Source organism: Lagenorhynchus albirostris, chromosome 15, assembly GCF_949774975.1.
Source record: "Lagenorhynchus albirostris chromosome 15, mLagAlb1.1, whole genome shotgun sequence".
NCBI lineage: Eukaryota > Metazoa > Chordata > Mammalia > Artiodactyla > Delphinidae > Lagenorhynchus > Lagenorhynchus albirostris.
The window spans coordinates 22560531-22577495 of record NC_083109.1 but is presented as its reverse complement, the minus strand read 5'-3'; the positions used below and the strand labels follow the sequence as shown (position 1 = coordinate 22577495).

General features: G+C 50.4%; 2 protein-coding genes and 1 long non-coding RNA gene across 3 annotated transcripts in view; 1 reads left to right on the top strand and 2 right to left on the bottom strand.

Annotated features, from left to right (window-relative positions):
- The first annotated feature begins 5809 nt into the window (after positions 1-5809).
- On the top strand, positions 5810-13769 carry TLDC2 (TBC/LysM-associated domain containing 2). The gene is made up of 5 exons (XM_060124606.1): positions 5810-5842; positions 7634-7783; positions 8452-8604; positions 12494-12567; positions 13634-13769. Exons 1-5 carry the CDS (start codon positions 5810-5812, stop codon positions 13767-13769), a joined length of 546 nt encoding a protein of 181 aa, XP_059980589.1.
- Positions 8017-10631, bottom strand: LOC132506132 (uncharacterized). Its single transcript, XR_009535718.1, has 2 exons — positions 8725-10631; positions 8017-8583 (listed from the first exon to the last, which is right to left on the bottom strand). It is a non-coding gene; the product is annotated as an uncharacterized LOC132506132 (long non-coding RNA).
- A 1058-nt stretch (positions 13770-14827) lies between the features above and the next one.
- SAMHD1 (SAM and HD domain containing deoxynucleoside triphosphate triphosphohydrolase 1) overlaps positions 14828-16965 on the bottom strand; it is a 62896-nt gene continuing 60758 nt past the window's right edge. Inside the window, exon 16 of the mRNA XM_060124604.1 lies at positions 14828-16959. Coding sequence (XP_059980587.1) covers positions 16825-16959 — 135 coding nt within the window. The 3' untranslated portion in view covers positions 14828-16824. The remainder of the gene's footprint in view (positions 16960-16965) is intronic.

The window sequence follows — 16965 nt, the reverse complement described above, 5'->3', positions numbered from 1 at the left end:
AGGGCTCGAACCCATGTCCCCTGCGTTGGCAGGCAGATTCTTAACCACTGCGCCACCAGGGAAGCCCGGGGCTTTATTGTTGATGCAGTGACAAGCCACCAGGGACTTTGGAGTAAGCAGGGGTGAGGTGTAATCTAAGTTGTGTTTTAAATAGATCACTCTAGCTGATGGCAAGAAGATGCTAGAAGATGGGTAAAGGGCCTATTGAACCAGCCTCTGAGAGGTAACGGTGGCTTGGATGAGGGTGGAGGCAGTGGAGAGGGAAGAAGAGGGGTAGTTTTGAGATCTGTTCTGGAGCTTTGAAGAGTTAGACACCCTTGGTTGGAGGTGAGGAATCAGAGAAATGAAGTCAAGTTCAACTCCCAGGTTACTGGCTTTCGTTACAGGATGAGTGACAGTGCCATTTAACAAGACAGGGAAAACAGCTTAAATGTGGTCGGGGGTAGAGAGACCAGGTTTAGAGGGGGAAATGGAGAGTTCTTTCTGGACCCTATCAGTTTGAGATGTCTGTGGAGACATCCAAGTCATATAGGCAAGAGACCTATGAGTGTGGAGCCCAGGGTAGCAGTTAGTCCGGAGTCATGAAGAGTCATCCGCATTTAGACAATATTTAAATCCATGAGACCAGATAGGGTCACATAGAGAAAGGGTCTACAGAGAGAAGAAAAACCAGGAAGTTAAGAATTCCTGGTTCTACATTTGTAGAGACATGGATGGACCTAGAGCCTGTCATACAGAGTGAAGTAAGTCAGAAAGAGAAAAACAAATATTGTATCTTAACACATATATGTGGGATCTAGAAAAATGGTACAGATGAACCGGTTTGCAAGGCAGAAATAGAGACACAGATGTAGAGAACAAATGTATGGACACCAAGAGGGGAAAGCAGGCAGGGGGGTGGTGGTGGGATGAATTGGGAGATTGGGATTGACATATATACACTAATATATATAAAATAGATAACTAATAAGAACCTGCTGTATAATAAAATAAAATAAAATATTGAAAATAAATAAAATAAAATAAAGAATTTCTGGTTCTATCACAGATACAGGGAACAAACTAGTGGTTACCAGTGGGGAGAGGGAAGGAGGGAGGGGCAACATAGGGGTAGGGGAGTATGGGGTACAAACTATTCTGTGTAAAATAAGCTACAAGGACATATTGTACAATAGAGGGAATATAGCCAATTTTTTTTTTTTTTTTTGCGGTACGCGGGCCTCTCACTGCTGTGGCCTCTCCCGTTGCAGAGCACAGGCTCTGGACGCGCAGGCTCAGCGGCCACGGCTCACGGGCCCAGCCGCTCCGCTATAGCCAATATTTTATAATAACTATAAATGGAGTATAACCTTTAAAAGTTGTGAATCACTATTCTGTACACCTGTAACTTATATAATGTTGTAATCAAGTATACTTCAATTTAAAAAATAAAATAAAATTTAAAAATAAAAAAAAAAAGATTGATAGTTGTTACCTCTAGGAGTGGATGAGATTGGGAGAGGACAGATGAAGAGGGCCTTTAATAATTGCTCGCAAAACATCTATCATGAATTGTTTGAATCTTATTAAATAAAACTGTATCCATGTATTATTTCTTTCATAAAGTAGAAAATTGAAAAAAAAAGGGGGGGGAATTCCTGGTTCTAGAAAGTGGTTAAGAGAGGAGAAGCCAGCCACAAAAGACAGAGAGGGAGTGGCCGATGAGGGCGGAGGGAAATGAAGACAGCGTGTTGTCTGGGAGAATCGCTCTGTCAAGCGGCATAGGAGCTGAAGGAAGATGAGAGCAGTGTCCCCTTCCTAGGGCGACACGGAAGCTGCTGGGGACCTTGCAAGAGCAGGCGTGGTAGGGACAGATGCCAAAGGCAGGGGGTTGAAGAGCGAAGAAGAGGTAGAGGTGGAGTGTAGGGAGAAGAGGATAGAGCAGTCGTGGCGGGGACGGTTGTGTTGAGAGGGGCCGGTGAGAGATGGGTGAGGCCGAGAGAAGCGGGGCAGGAGAAGCGGAGCGCGACAGAGCCAGGGAGGCCCAGGGGACTGGCTTTCGAAAGCAGCAGGGGCCCTTCCTCCGTTGTCCTGGAGGGAAGGCAGAAGAGATGGGTGAGATGCAGGTGGGTCTGTCGGGAAGGTGAGGGAGTGACTGATGGCTTCTGTTTTCTCGGTGAAGAATAAAGTTGCCGGCTGAGTGAGCAGCCGAAGGAGTGGAGCTTGTGTGAGGAGGGCAAAGACCGTCTGTCACAGCGACCAGAGAAGAAATCAGACCTCTCAGGATGTGTGAAGGGGTATGTCATGCACCCATCCGAGGATCAGAGTGAAGCCAGTCGACTCAGCAAAGCACAGAGCTGAAACTGTGCCGCCTATCCAGTTTTATATCCAGCTTTTTTCACTTTACAGAGTAGCAGAAGCATTTCCCCGTGCATTTATGAACTCTTGGCAAACATCACTTTTAATACTTAGAAATAATCCACAGAGGGGATATTCCATGGGTCGCTTAAACTTTTCCCCTTTTACTGGACATGGAAATTGTTTCCTGGCTCTGACTGTTGCAGTTCTCAGAGAGGCGGCCTGTGGTCTGGTGGAGAAAGGACAAGACAGGCTGCAAGGCAGAGCTGGGACATTCAACACGCTGGTGCCTAGAATCTCATCGTGGAAGCTTTTTAGGGGCCAATTACATGGCAACTGGCTTTCCTGCCAGGTCACATTCCTAGACTTGAGGATGAAGAATGGGACAGCAAGGCACATCTCACTGGCCTCCCAAAGTGCCCAAAGGTTCGGGAATTGAGCATGGAGGAAATAGATTTGGGAGAGGGGCCCTGAGAGAAGGGAAGGCCAGACGTGTGACCCCCGAGCTGTTGACAGCTCAAACACATACAGCAACAGCCATGTTTGGGGTAGCAACAGGGCTCCTCACTTGAATGTTTTCCCCATAATACAAGTCCTTTTGATATCCCACCTTCCCGGAGCGGGCATTGCCCCAGGAGACCTGGTCATGGGGAGAGGATCTGGGGACCCGAGTCTTTTCCACCAAAGCCAGCAGGAGGGGGTCTCTTTCAGGTCTGTGAGGCTGGAGTGAGCCACCGGAGAGAGTGGGCTTACCCACCCAACACGCTGAGGGACCCTTGGTGGGCATAATTTTTCAGGAGTTCCTGCCCTGGGTGGAGGCCGCTTGTTCTGGGACTGGCTGAAGCCCCTTCCAAATTTGAGGTTCTGTGTTTCAACAACAGCATTCACTTAAGTCCCCTTATGAGCCAGGGATAGAGAAGTACCCCACTGACAGTGTGCCTACTGTATGCCGGACGCTGGGCTTCCTGGACATGACCTCACCCCGTGGCATGACAGGCCAATGAGGAAAGAATCAGCATCCCGTGTGAGAGTGGGAAACCAGCAAGGCTGCCCCTTCTCACCTCCCAGCCCCGGGCCTCCCCTGCAGCACAGGGTGATTGTTGGGGACCCCACAGAAGGACCCTTTCCTGGACACTTGCACCCCTTAAGGAAGCGCCTTATGTGATGGGCTTCAGGCACCACGTGGCACCTAGTAGCTGTGGGTGAGAGGCTCCAGGTTAGAGACAAGGAGCTGAGTAAACCCCACCTCTTTGGGCTGGTGGTGGCAGAACTGGGGGCCTGAGGTGACAAGGTCTTTTTTGTGGGATTTGAGTTTCTGATGGACGACACTGACTGCCAGGCCTTTCCAGCTGGAACCGGAGCAGGCTCGGGGCCAAGGCCTGCCACCCTCTGGGCAGGTATAAGAGCTGGGAGGAGGGCTGGAGCCCGGCTGGGGCAGAGGTGCTAGCTGCCCGCTGGGGGACCAGGGTGCAGAGCTAAAACTGCTTTGTACAGACCGCCAGGTGGACAGGGCCAGTTCTGGAAGTGGCCCCTTCTCTGTGGGATCCAGCAGAGGCACTAGGGAAGCCATCGGGCTGGACAGGCTGGAGGAGGTCACCTGAGGCTGCGACTCAGCAGGGTGAGTACATTCTTCCACGGTTCCTGCCTTTCCCTTCTCCACTGAGCTACTCACCCCTGCAAGGGACTGAGTGACTCTCTGCCCCAGAGGTGCCCGGGTGGAGACTGAGTGGCCATTTGTCCGGGACTTGAGCCCTGAATCTCGCAAAGGGGCAATGTCGGGGGATAGCCATAGCACTGTCATTTGTCCAGTGCTCAGCAAACACCAGGAACTGTGAACAGGATGATGGAGGTCTGGCTCAGCATCCTAGTTCTTCAGGCATTATCTTCATTTACTCTTACAGCAGCCCCATCGGGTAGACAGGTATTAGTATTTTACAGATAGGGAGACTGAAGCACAAAGATGTTCAGTAACTTGCCCAACGTTACACAGCAAGGAAGTGGCAAAAACCAGGATTTAAACTCCCTGACTCCAGAGTCTGTGCTCCTAATGACTGTGCTATTCTATCATGTGGCTGTGGTTAGTCCCTTCTACTTTCTGAGTGGCAGTTTCCTTATCTGCAGTTTAAGGGTGTAAAACATGATGATCAGAACGATATTGTCCTGAGATTCCGGAAAGATATCTAGACATGGGTCAGCCTTAAGCACTGGGAAGCCCTGTAGGAACATTTATTAATAATGTGTGAATGGGGACTGCCCTGGTGGTCCAGTGGTTGGGACTCGGTGCTTCCAGTACAGAGGGTGCAGTTTCGATCCCTGGTCGGGGAACTAAGATCCCACATGCTGCGTGGTGTGGGGGGGAAAAAAAAAAAGAATATGGGGATGCCCTTTGATCCATTATTCAACTTTTGAAATTTATCATAAAGGATATCATCAGATTTATGAATAAGGAGGTTCATTACAGTTTTGCTTATAATCACAGAAAATTAGAAGCAAACAAAATGTCAGACATTTGAGAAATGATGTACATCCTGTGATGAAATAATAAGCAGCCATTAAAAATCATGTGTTCAAAGGGTACTGAATGTAACTGGAAATTTTTCATTTGTTAAGTTTGAAAAAGCACTTTATGAAACGATACACAGTATGATGTATTTATAAATGTGTATATATACTTATATATGAAATAAATATAAAAGATGGGAAAAAATGCCCTTGGGGTTGAGAGTTTATCTCTGAGAGGTGGAATTATGAATATTTTTGTATTTTTCTTTATTCTTTTCTAAATTCCTCAAATTTTCTACAGTAAACATGTATTGCTTTTTTAATTAGAAAAATGACTTTTTTTGTTTTCAAAATCTGTTCTTTTGGTCTAGCTTGGCCCCTTTCAAGCTTTGAGAGGAAACTGAATTGCAGGCTGTCAGTCTTGTGAGGGCCTCTGAAATAATCTGGTCTCAGAGAAACCAGAGGGGAAACAGTGTAATATGTTACACGTGGGGAAACATGTAACAGTGCTACATGTTACACGTGGGGAAACCCAGTTACATGTGGGGAAACCCAGGGGTGCAAGGGACCTATGCAAGGTCATACAGGGAACCAGAGGCCCCAGACTCCCAGTCTGGGGGCTCAGGAGTCTGCCCAAAGGCTACAGTCCATGGGCCAGGCTGCCAGAAGGACAAGGAGGTAGAAGGGAATCACAGCTAGAATCTACGGCTAACGTGTTAATTGCTAACTACAAGTGTGGCCTTGAATGCCCAGCGTAGCTGACCTCACAGACCCACCCAGTGACATACTGGCCCGGGAATGACAGGTGAATGACAGGTGAGAGGGAGCAAAGGGTAGGCGGATGGGCGTGGAGCCAGCCGGGTGTGCCCCAGGTTTCTCCCTCTCATCTTTAGGCCTCACCAAGCGGTGCTGCCTCCCTTAGCAAGGCTGGGGGCTCGCTTACTGCCCTCAGCTGGGCTCGGACAGAAGCATGAAAGGTCTCCGCTGGCGTTACACTCGGCTGGTAAGGGGCCAGCTTGGGCTGGGGGTTGGTCAGGAAAGGCGGGGAAGAGGGGGTCTGGGCCAGGATTGGATACAGGCTGGTGTCCCCCTTCCAAGCCCCTCCTCAGCTGGCCCAGGGTTCAGAGCAAGGACTCAGGAACCTGAGGCCTTAGCGCCCAGCCCCATGGTCCCAAGACCCTCAGGAAGCACAGACCACTGTCTCCATCCCTTCCTCCCCGGAGTGGGTGCCAGATGGAGCTCTATCCAGAAGCCCGCACAGCTAGGACGCCCTCCCTAGGCCTGAACCTGGGGAATAGGAAAGCAGTTTCCTGTCCTTCTCGAGGAAGTCTGTCTTTTTTTTTTTTTCCTTTAATGGAGTACCCCCTGCTGTTTTTTAAATTAATTAATTAATTTTTGGCTACGTTGGGTCTTTGTTGCTGCATGTGGGCTTTCTCTAGTTGCGGTGAGCAGGGGCTACTCTTCATTGCGGTGCGCAGGCTTCTCACTGCCGTGGCTTCGCGGGCTTCTCACTGCGGTGGCTTCTGTTGTGGAGCGCGGGCTCTAGGCACGCGGGCTCAGTAGTTGTGGTGCGTGGGCTTCAGTAGTTGTGGCTCGTGGGCTCTAGATCGCAGGCTCAGTAGTTGCGGCGCACAGGCTTAGTTGCTCCGCGGCATGTGGGATCTTCCTGGACCAGGGCTTGAACCCATGTCCCCTGCATTGGCAGGTGGATTCTTAACCACTGCGCCAGCAGGGAAGTCCTTGAGGAAGTCTCTCCTGATGAAAAGCCCCGAAGTCATTGTGTGCAGGCGTGCATACACACACACACACACACACACACACACATACACACTCTGGTACAGAGTGGGAGCTCAATGGAGTGAGTGAATGAATGAATGAATGAATGAAGACACCACCATACATGCCCACTGACACACACATATATTTACACAATCCCAGCTCACACTCACAAACACATTGACAGGTAACACACGAAGTTGCAACACCTTCTCACACTGATTTGCCTACACAACTGTATTTTAAGCCAACACATCACACACATACAAATGTGCATTTTATATGAATCTGCTAACCTGCACGCTGTCTCACCTATGACTACATGCGTTGTTTCACTGGCTGAAAGGGACTTCTTTCTTCCTTTGTAAAATGGGCGTAGTAAGAAGCACATTCTCGGGAGTTCCCTGGCACTCCAGTGGCTGGGACTCGGTGCTATCACTGCCGCGGCCCGGGTTCAATCCCTGGTCGGGGAACTGAGATCCCACAAGCCACAGAGTATGTGGCCAAAAGGAAAAAAAAAGCAGCACATTCTTTTTAGAATTCTTGGGGAAATTCAGAGAGATCACGCACAGCAAGCATTTCACACAGGCCTAGTCAAGTGTGTGCTGTATATTGCATACGTCAGCCACTACTGTTGTTGTTATTATTATTATCGTTATTTCACGTACAAAGGCACAGCTGCGGCTCCCAGAGCTGGGCTGTCATCTGCCCTTCTCTCCTGCCCACAAGCTTAGAACGCAATTGCTGGCATCCACTCCGGATCCAGAGAAACCAGGCAGACAAGCCGCAGGGCCCACGGCCACATCAGATGGGCATGGCTGGCAGGGGCCAGGGAGGGAGCTGGCTGGAGGCGGGGCAGGGCCTGGTCTGTCGCTGACACTTGCTTCCTCTGGCTGCGCTCATGGCTGCAGGGGCCTGGGCCGGGGGGATGAGGTGGCCGAGGCTCTCAGGCTCCGGACGTGTGGAGGCTGGTGTCTCCTTGTCCCTCCACTCACCAGGCCTCTTTGTGTCTTCACAGCCCAGCCAGGTGGAGGATGCTCTGTCTGGGGAGGAGCGTGAGGAAAACGAGGAGGAGACAGCCCCAGCCCCAGCTCGTGCTCCGGAAGATCCAGTGGAGCCCCAGCTGGCAGAAGCCAGCCAGGTTCTGGGAGCCTCGGAGATGAGGCAGGTTCGGGCACAGTCCCTGGTACAAAGATTTCAGCCCTGAGCCTGAGGGTCCCACCCTCCTGCCCCACCCCAGACAGGCCCAAGGACACCCAGGGTCACTCCTGCTCTGTCCTCTGCTCACTGTGTCACCTTGGGCAAATCACTTCTCCTCTCTGGGCTTTTCTTCCTTTCTTGTAAAATGATCCAGTAATCCTAGCACCGCCTTCTTCCCTGGGCCAGGAGGTTAAGGATATAGTGAACTAATCTAGTCCTTGGGAACTGACGCCAAAGCTGGGGTGGGGGTGGGAGGATGAGATGCGGGGATTAGGAGGAAGGGTTCAGCGTCTCATCTATTCTCTGGCTGCTGGGGGCCAAGGTGACCCCTCTGACCTGGGTTCAAATCCTGGCTCTGCCACTTACTCCCCATGTGGGCTTCAGGCATGTTGCTTCACCTCCCTGAGCCTCAGCTTCCTCATCTATATAATGGGAACACTAATCCCTCTCTCTGAGGGTTCCTGCTAATTGGCGTGAAAGTCCCCTGGAAACAGTAAAGTACCCTGTAACCTGCAAAGCACCGTGCTTGGGTGAGCGGTGGCTGTTCAACCTCAGTCCTCCTGGGACCCGAAGGATATGGGGCGAGGAGGGTGGGAGGACCGGGAACCCTCACTCACCTCCAGTCCTGTCCCTTAGATCAGCCTCCACCTCCCCCCGAGAGTCGCTGGACACTCCTGGAGTCTGGCCTTTCGCACGTCGAGGGACGGCTTCAGTCTGCGGAGCCTGTACAGGCAGATGGAGGGCCACAGCGGGCCGGTGCTGCTGGTGCTGAGGGACCAGGATGGCCAGGTGAGCCGTGCGGGGAGTGTTAGTGGAAGGGATGCATGTCGATGGGCCCCCGAGGGCCTCTCCATCCCCCAGCTCTGCCCCAGGCTCCCCAGGAGCCTCTCTAGGATGGGCCTATGTTACCAAGCCTGAAGGGTGGTGCTGCCAGTGGACCTCCAGCTCCCTTCCAGCGGCAAACTGCAAACTCTTCTTTCCAGATGTTTGGGGCCTTCTCCTCCTCGGCTATTCGACTCAGCAAAGGCTTCTACGGTACTGGCGAGACATTCCTCTTCTCCTTCTCTCCACAGCTGAAGGTGATGTTCTTAACCTTCCAGGCGGGGAGTGGGATCCATGGCAGGACAAAGAACCCGGGGTCCCAGTGGCCCCCAGCTCCATCCCCCGTGCTGGGTGCCTGGTGTCCTTCCATCTTTCCACAGAGGGAGTACAGCAGGGCAGTGGCAGGCAGAGCATCCCCCTTCATTTAAAAAGTGCTCAGTTCCTGGCAACCACTGACTGGCTTGAGAGGAGGTGTGTCGCTCAGCAGATACAGGCTGGAAAGACAAAACTGGTCCAAGTGCAGGTGGCCCTGTGGGTGTGGGGGTAGGAAGATGAAGACAGACATGCCCAGTGGCTTATATTTTCTTAGAAAGTGTCGGGTAAGGCCATCAGCTAAGGGTGAGGATGGAGAGGAGGGTGTGAAGGTTGAGGGGAGAGGAGGTATGGCAGGAGTAGAAAGGGAAGCTGCTGGAGAAAACTGGAGAAACAGAAGGGCAGCTAGGCTGGGCTGACTGGAGGTCCGAGACTGCGAATGCAAAGGCCACTGATTTCGGTGTGTGCTCTTCTCTAGCAAAATTCAGCTCCTCAGGTTCAAGCATGGAGAGCGCGATGGGAGGGTTCAACCACGACTGGGGTTTTGCCAAGCTGCTTTACTAGAGGGAGACAGGGAAAAGGGAGTTGAATGGAGTGGAAACACAAAATAGATGAAGCACTAGTTGCAGGTGCATTGGTTTGCCATTAGAAACCCCTGTCCCATGCACAGAGCAAGACACCTACAGATACATGCAACAACATAGGCATCTGGTTGCATGACAAGGAGGTCACAAGCTTGGACTGACTGCCTTGCCGAAGGCAAAACACACCATATCTGCTGTGTTGCCTCCATCGCCAGCCTGGAAATCTTATCAGGGAAGAGGAGAGGGGACAGTTGTTTACAATAAACCCATGCTGGGTATTAGTCCCCACCGCTGGCCTTCCAGGGTTCACCTACTAGAATCCTCAAGTTGTACAAGGTTCCTCCTACTGCTCCGACAGTTCCGTGGCAGAATCCTTTGCTGGTTCCTCCTCATCTCCCCAACCTTTTAACATCATGGGGTCCTCAAGCTCAGGTTTTGGTTGTCATCTCTTCTCTGACTATCCTCTTTTCCTTCGAGGTCTCGTCCATTCTCACAGCTTTCCATGTCATCCAGGTGCTGATGGCCTCTCCCCCGGACTCCACACTCACATACATCCAACCATTACCCAGTGTCTCCAGTTGGATCTAAATGGCATTTCAAGCCTCACATGTTCAAAGCTGAGCTCCTGACTTTCTCCCAGAAAATCGGTTCCCCCTGCCATCTTCCCTGACAAAGTTAACGGCACCTCTATCTTTTCTGCCGTCGAGACCAAAAATTTTGGAGCCCTTCTTAACGCCTCTTTCACACCCTACATCTGAGCTGTCAACGAATCCTGATGGCTCTTCCTTCTCTTTCTATCGCTATCCAGAATCCACCACTTCTCACCATGTCCTTTGCTGTCACCCTGGTTCAAGCCACCATCATTACTTGCCTGTGTTCCTGCTATAGCCTCCTAATGCTTCCACCTTCAGTCATCACAGTACCTGGAGTGAGCCTTTTAAAAGGTAAGTCAGGGCACATCACTCCTGGGCTCCAAGCTGCCGATGGCTTCCTTTCTCCCTCAGAGAAAAGTCAAAGTCTTCACAATAACCTACAAGTCCCTACGTCTCTTGGCCTCTCTCTGATGTCATTTCTTGCTACTTTCCCTCTCCTGCACTCCGTTGTAGCCACACAGACCTGTCGGTTTGTTCTTAAACAGGCAGGCCTGTTCCTACCTCAGGGCCTTTGCACACACTGCTCTACCTAGTGTGCCCTCCACAGGATCTCCATGTGGGTCGGTTCTCACTCCCTTCAGGATGCTGCTCAGATGTCACCCTCTCGGCAAGGCCCTCCCTGGCCGCCTGCTTTAAATTTGTAACACTCCAGCCCCTAGAAATTCTTATTGCCCTTCTCTACTTCTTTCCCCTTAGCTTTTGTCGCCACCTAATATACCATTTATTTTACTGATTTACCCGCCTCCTGCCGCTAGAGTGGGAATTCCAGGAGGCAGGAGTTTTTGTCTGTTAAGTTTGCTGTTCTCTCCAGTGACTAAACAGTGCCTGGTGCTAAGTGCCGAAAAAGTTCTTCAAAGGAACTTATGATTGTTTTCAGGGGATCACTATAGTCTTCCCAGGATACTGTTATGGAACCTCATCCTTTCAAAAATTGGTTAATTTTTGCCCGTCTTTGGTCTTCTGGCACCTCTTGTGTTCTGCATGAATTCCCAGCCGTTCCTTTACTGCTCTTCCAAGAAGCACCATGAACGTGGCCTTAATTTTCTCTGCAGCAATGTTTATCTTCCTCCTTCAAGTCTGAAGGTCATGTTCCTTGAGGAAAGTGGAGGAGGAGCTGAATGGTTCTGTCTTCTCCTGGCCACTTGTTAATATTATCTCACCTGTTCTGAGCCCAGGGCTTATCTTTTATTAGTCCATTTTCTTGCTTAACACCCTTTGGTTGCTCAGAGCATTTTGGGCAACTAATTACAGGCAATAATATGCTATATTTTGCAGCCTTATAAAAATCCTTTTATTAGCTAAATCGACCCTTGAATAATTTGTTTATTCAACAAACATCTATACCATGTCTCAGGAATACTGCCGGAATCAAGGCAGCCGTCACAGAGCTTACCTGTTAGCTGGGCAGGCAGTGGCATATTGCCACATGAACAGGGCCTGGGAGGAAGGGCTACTTTCAATTCCTCTGGGATGACATTTGGGCTGAAAGATGAGAAGTGGGCCATTTGAGGATCTGGGGGAAGAGCATCCTGCGCAGAGGGGTCAGCAAGCATGAAGATCCTAGAGCAGCAATAGCCTCAAGTGTCCCAGGGACAGAAGGGCCAGGGTAGATGAAGTGCAGTTGTTAAGGGGGAAAAGAGGTCGGAGAGAAATCGGGGGCACAGCAGGCTGGGCTTTCGGCTGTTGTAAGCGGTTGGATTTTATTTCCAGGGCCATTGGAGGGCTTTAGCAGAGGAGGGCTAATATCCGATTGGATTTTGAATAGGTCACTGACCGCAGTGCGGACATGGGCTCTGGGCAGGAGACAGTGGAAGCTGAGACCCATTAGGAGGCTGTGATCCAGGGAGGAGTGACTGGCGGGGACGGATGGGACAGAAATGGTGGTAGTCAGGGTGTCTCTTTGGGGTGGGGCCCACAACACTTGCTGAGGAACTGGGTGTGAGGCAGCACTGGGGAGTGTGCAGGTTTGGTGTTGCCTCCAGCGAGGGGAGGAAACAGTTAGTAAGGGTAGAATCAGGGCCCCGCTCCTGACCTGGACTTTCCGCCTCCTCTCTCCAGCTTTGGACGCAGGAAGCCTCAGAGGGTTCGGGTCTATTCCTAGAACAGAAGGGCTTTGGGGCTGTGGGAATTCAGACTGGAGGGCAAGAGGAGATGAACTCCAGGGAGACTGGAGACCAGAGTAGTTCCTGCGCCTTCGTTGGGGCCTGGAGGTTCTGTTTCCTCCACAACACTGCCGCCCAGTGGTGTAGAGTCAAAGTGCAAGGGCAGGACTCACCCAGTAACCGCAGGTTTCTCCTATCATCACAGGTCTTCAAGTGGACAGGAAACAACTCTTTCTTCGTGAAAGGAGACTTGGATTCACTGATGATGGGCTGTGGCAGGTGCGTGTCTCAGTCCTCCCCGAGTCTCGAGTGTCGGGGTGGTCTGTGCTCGGATCCCTTCTCCCGTCCGGAAATGCTGAGCTAGGCTGCCCCAGACAAGATGGGGAGGCTGCTGGTTAACCTTCAAGCCTCTCCCTTCAGCAGCTCCTGCTCAGTCCACTAGCCAACCCCCTAAACCCTGCTCTAAGTCAATATTGAGAGGAGAGGGTGGCGTGAACTCTCCCCCGAAGTGTTACGTTGGTGACAGCTTAGGCTGTCACTTTGGAAACAGCATTCCCTATGGTTGGATGAGGCTAGATTCAAGGGATGGGCAAGCCTCAGATTTACCTGTCAGCTCCATGACTGTAGGAACATAACTCACTGGAGGAAGGCAGGCATCTGCCTGGAACCCGGCATGCGTGCGTGCGTGCGTGCGTGCGTGTGTGTGTACGCGCGCGCGCGCCTCTTGGGGGTGGGAGATGGAGTGCGTTAGGAAGACAAGGTTAGTCTCGCCTCTGGAATGACCTGCAAGTTCAGGCAGAATAACTCTTATCCTGAGGGTACAGAAGAAAGCATTGCTTGCTTAGTACCAGGCAAGTTCTTTGCTCTCCCAACTGCCTGAAAAGCCTCCACTGAGAGGCAGATTGACACAGAACGCACCAGCCATGGCTGATTTGCAGTAAGCCACTTCCCAGCTCCAGCCTAGGTTTGCTGTCAAACGAGGGGATTAGAATGGATGCCCTCTGACGTGTTTTGGGCTCAGACTCCGCGCTTGCGCGAGTCCCTCCTTTGGTTAAGCATTGCCATCTTTAACGTTCTGAATGTTCTAAAACTGGATTGTGGTGATGGTTGCACCACTGCATATATTTATCAAAATCATTGAACTGTAAAAAAAAACAAAAAACGCTCCAAACCCTGTGGGGAACAACATGCGAGCCCCTAACAATCAGGATAAATTGGTTTAAGGGGAGCTGAGACAAAGGTGAAGTGAGGCTGCTGTCGCGGTGCAGCCAAGCACCGCTGGTGCAGGTCCGATAGGTGTCAGCATCCAGGAGGGAGCGATGCCAAGACTCTCCTCTCTCTTTAGTGGACACTTTGGGCTGTGGTTGGATGGAGACTTGTATCACGGGGGGAGCCACCCCTGTGCAACCTTCAACAACGAGGTGCTGGCCCGGCAGGAGCAGTTCTGCATCAAGGAGCTAGAGGCCTGGGTCCTGAGCTGATGCCCCGGTGGGCAGCTTCCTGGGGCAACAGGGGCTTGGATCTGCCCCCGGATGCTGACGAGGCCTCCGTCACCCTGGGCAGTCCATTCTGTCCGAAACACAGATGGCAAAGTGTCCCAGTGTGGACTGTGGCTCTGAGACAGCCTCCCGTCGCCAGAGGACCAAGACAGGCATGAGCACAGCCCATGTTCTCCTGGAGAGGGGACTTTGAAGGAGTGAAAGCACTTATACCTCACCCGAGCAGCACAAAGTCCCTCAGGAAAATGATCTTTTTAGAGAGTATACAGTTAATACATGTTTATTGTAGAAAAACCAGAAGATATAAAAGAATTAAAGTTGCCTAAAATTCAACCACCCCCCAAAACACTAACATTTCATGTATATCCTTCCAGACAATTTTCCAAGGATATATATATATATATATATATATATATATATATATATATCTTACAAAATGGGATTCTACTCTATATGTGTTGGACATTATTCTAACTTAAAGAATATTGTCAAGCCACAGACACCAGGACTCAACCAGTGAAATTAATAAAGACTCCAGTAGCATCCTTCTTTTCCCAGAACATTGAGGGCTTTCTGTCTGCCACCAGTGTGCCACCGGCTGCTTGCAAATCTCTTATTTAATTCCACGAGGAAAATATGAAAGCAGCAAATGAACAATATGCATATTTGGGTAAAGAATTTGAAATTCTGTAGATGGGAACCTCAGGGAGGTTAAAAAGGAGGAAGGATATGTTTTCTGGCAAAACAGGAGCTCAGAAAAACTAAAAAAAAAGAAAGCCATATCCCTCCCCATGCTAGTGCCTGTCTCCTTCCAGAAGATTCTTTATCAGGCCATTACTTGCCATTACTGAATGAGGAAAACCAAGTAACATAGGCCCTGTTAATATTATCCCCTCTCGAAGACCCAACACAGTGCTGAGGTATAAAGAAACATCTGGGCGCATTCCTAGACCAAACACAGTTCTTTTGCACAAAAGGGTCAAAACTGGGCACACAAGTGTGAGAGAAAGTCGTCAAGGAAGACACGGTTGGTTTCAAGATAGAGATACATTCATGACGTTTTATTGCAGCTGTTTCCCTCACCCAGATGAAATAACCAGTCACTTGAACTTGCAGTTCTATTTACATTCTCAATGTGACAATGCGCAGTAACTCTAGAGGCCAAGCTGTTAAAGTCTCCGTTTTTATACGAATAGTGAAGATGTTTCTTAAGAAAAATTTAACCTTGTCAGTGGCACATGGTTCCCATAATTAAAACAGTTGCAAAGAGCATAAAGTGCAGCTGCCTGGTATGTAACAAAAGATGCAAACACAACAGATTCAAGTTGTTTCTCAGAGAGCACAACGATACAACACTGAGACCACAAAATTGCAGAGTAAAACAATGATTTAAAGGGAGGAGGTGCAAAAATAAAACAATCTTGGCAGAGAAACATTACATTCTTGACCTTGGGTCCGGGCACATGGAGTCTAGGACGGATGCTTCTCCCTGCTGAACATTTCAGAGGCACCTTGGTTAAAACGGACATGACCCAGTACCACGGACCACTTTCCTTGTGCTTCTATGAGCCCATATGTGACCACATCCCCACCACCCAGCACCGTGGTGGGAGAGGAGAAGGGTTCTAACTACTCTATGAATTAGGGTCAACTCTTTATCTACTGAGGGATGGGGGAGGGGTGATAGTGCACAACGGCAGACATTCCAAATACCTGTCACCCTAGTGTCTACAGCAGAGAGCCTGGTTACACAGTGGAAGGTGCAGCACTCCTAAGGCCCTGGGGATAATCCGCTGGCCTGTGGTCTGAGTTCCTCCCCACTCCCTCTTGCTCTTGCCCAGGGCCAGGGCTGGCTCCCCAGGCCCAGGCTGCCAGGGAGTGTCAGGCTTTTGTAAGGGAGCGTCAAAGCACAAGATGTTAGGGGTTCATGACTACACTCCCCACTGCCCTGCCTCTGGCAGCCACCAGCTTTGGCTCTAACTCCAGACTTCGCTCTTGGTGAATTTCTGTAGCACTGGGGATGTGCGTATGGGAGGAGAGCCCTCAGTTCAGGAGCGCTGCTCAACCACTGTGTAGAGACACAGAGTGGAACCTGGAGCTCACTGGGCAATCACTTCATCTCCGCACGGGCAGCTACCAGCAAAAATGAAGTCCCAGCTCTGAGGAGCCCTGAGGATGGACGGTTCCTGTCATGACCTCTGATCAGCACCCAAGCAAGATGCAGAGAGCAGGTGGGAGGGAAGCTGCCTTCTCCAGGCTGGGCAATGGCAGAACCCTCAGGGCTCGGGCAGTGAGCACCCAGGAAAGAAACCAACACGGGCTAGAGCCACAGCTGACCCAGAGAACAGCTTGGTTTGGGGGATCCCTCTGCCACTGGGGCTAGGGGTTTCCTATAAGGTAGTTTTATGCCCCACTTCAGAGGAGGCCAGAGCCCTCAGATCTTTTCAGCAAATCAGTCAGGCCTGTCATCAAAACGCTGGAGCCCCTCCTGGCCCTCATCTACTGTTGATCCCACAGGGCAGCTGACAGGGGGCTAAAAGGGTGAGGGTAGGTGCCTTTCACTGATATTCCAGCCACTCAAGGAGAGCTCTCTTCAAATCTGGGGTGATGGGCGCCTCCTCAGGGGCGCAGGATTTTACGTTTTGCTTTTAACTGTGGCTGTTCGTGACAATCCCAAATGCAAATTCCAGTGTGCACCTTTGTCTCATTTCCAAATTTTTTAAAAAACAATCATATGTCCTAAGAGTTCAAAGTACATAAAACAGCGGTTATTCTAAGAAAACTGGCTGCTAAAGAAGAAAGGCTTTGATTAATATTAAAAATAGGCAAGGCAGTGCTTTCTATAGCTCATGTAATAAAGTTTGCCTAATACCTGTTCCTCTAAATAGAAATGACTTAGCATGTGCGTACATTCAAAATATAAAATAAAAAGCACTAGTTGTCAATACATTTGTAGAACTCTGTAATCAAATTCCCTAAGTTAATTGTGTTGGGGGGAGGACGGAGAGGCTTTTTGTAAACAACTGATTGCAGACATTCACACTGAACCATCTCGAAAAAGCTGGGCTCTGCATTTGGATGCTTCTCGGGTGTGAGCTGGACTCTGGGCTGAATCTGTGTAATTCCACTCCGATTTTCGAGGTGTTATAAGTGGAGCTACAATATCACCATCCTGTCA

Excerpts from the sequence above, each read along its gene's own strand:
- TLDC2 (XM_060124606.1), top strand. The coding sequence starts at position 5,810 with ATGAAAGGTCTCCGCTGGCGTTACACTCGGCTG. Across the intron at positions 7,784-8,451 it reads GAGCCTCGGAGATGAGGCAG|ATCAGCCTCCACCTCCCCCC; the intron begins GTTCGGGCACAG and ends CCTGTCCCTTAG. Across the intron at positions 8,605-12,493 it reads TGAGGGACCAGGATGGCCAG|GTCTTCAAGTGGACAGGAAA; the intron begins GTGAGCCGTGCG and ends CTATCATCACAG.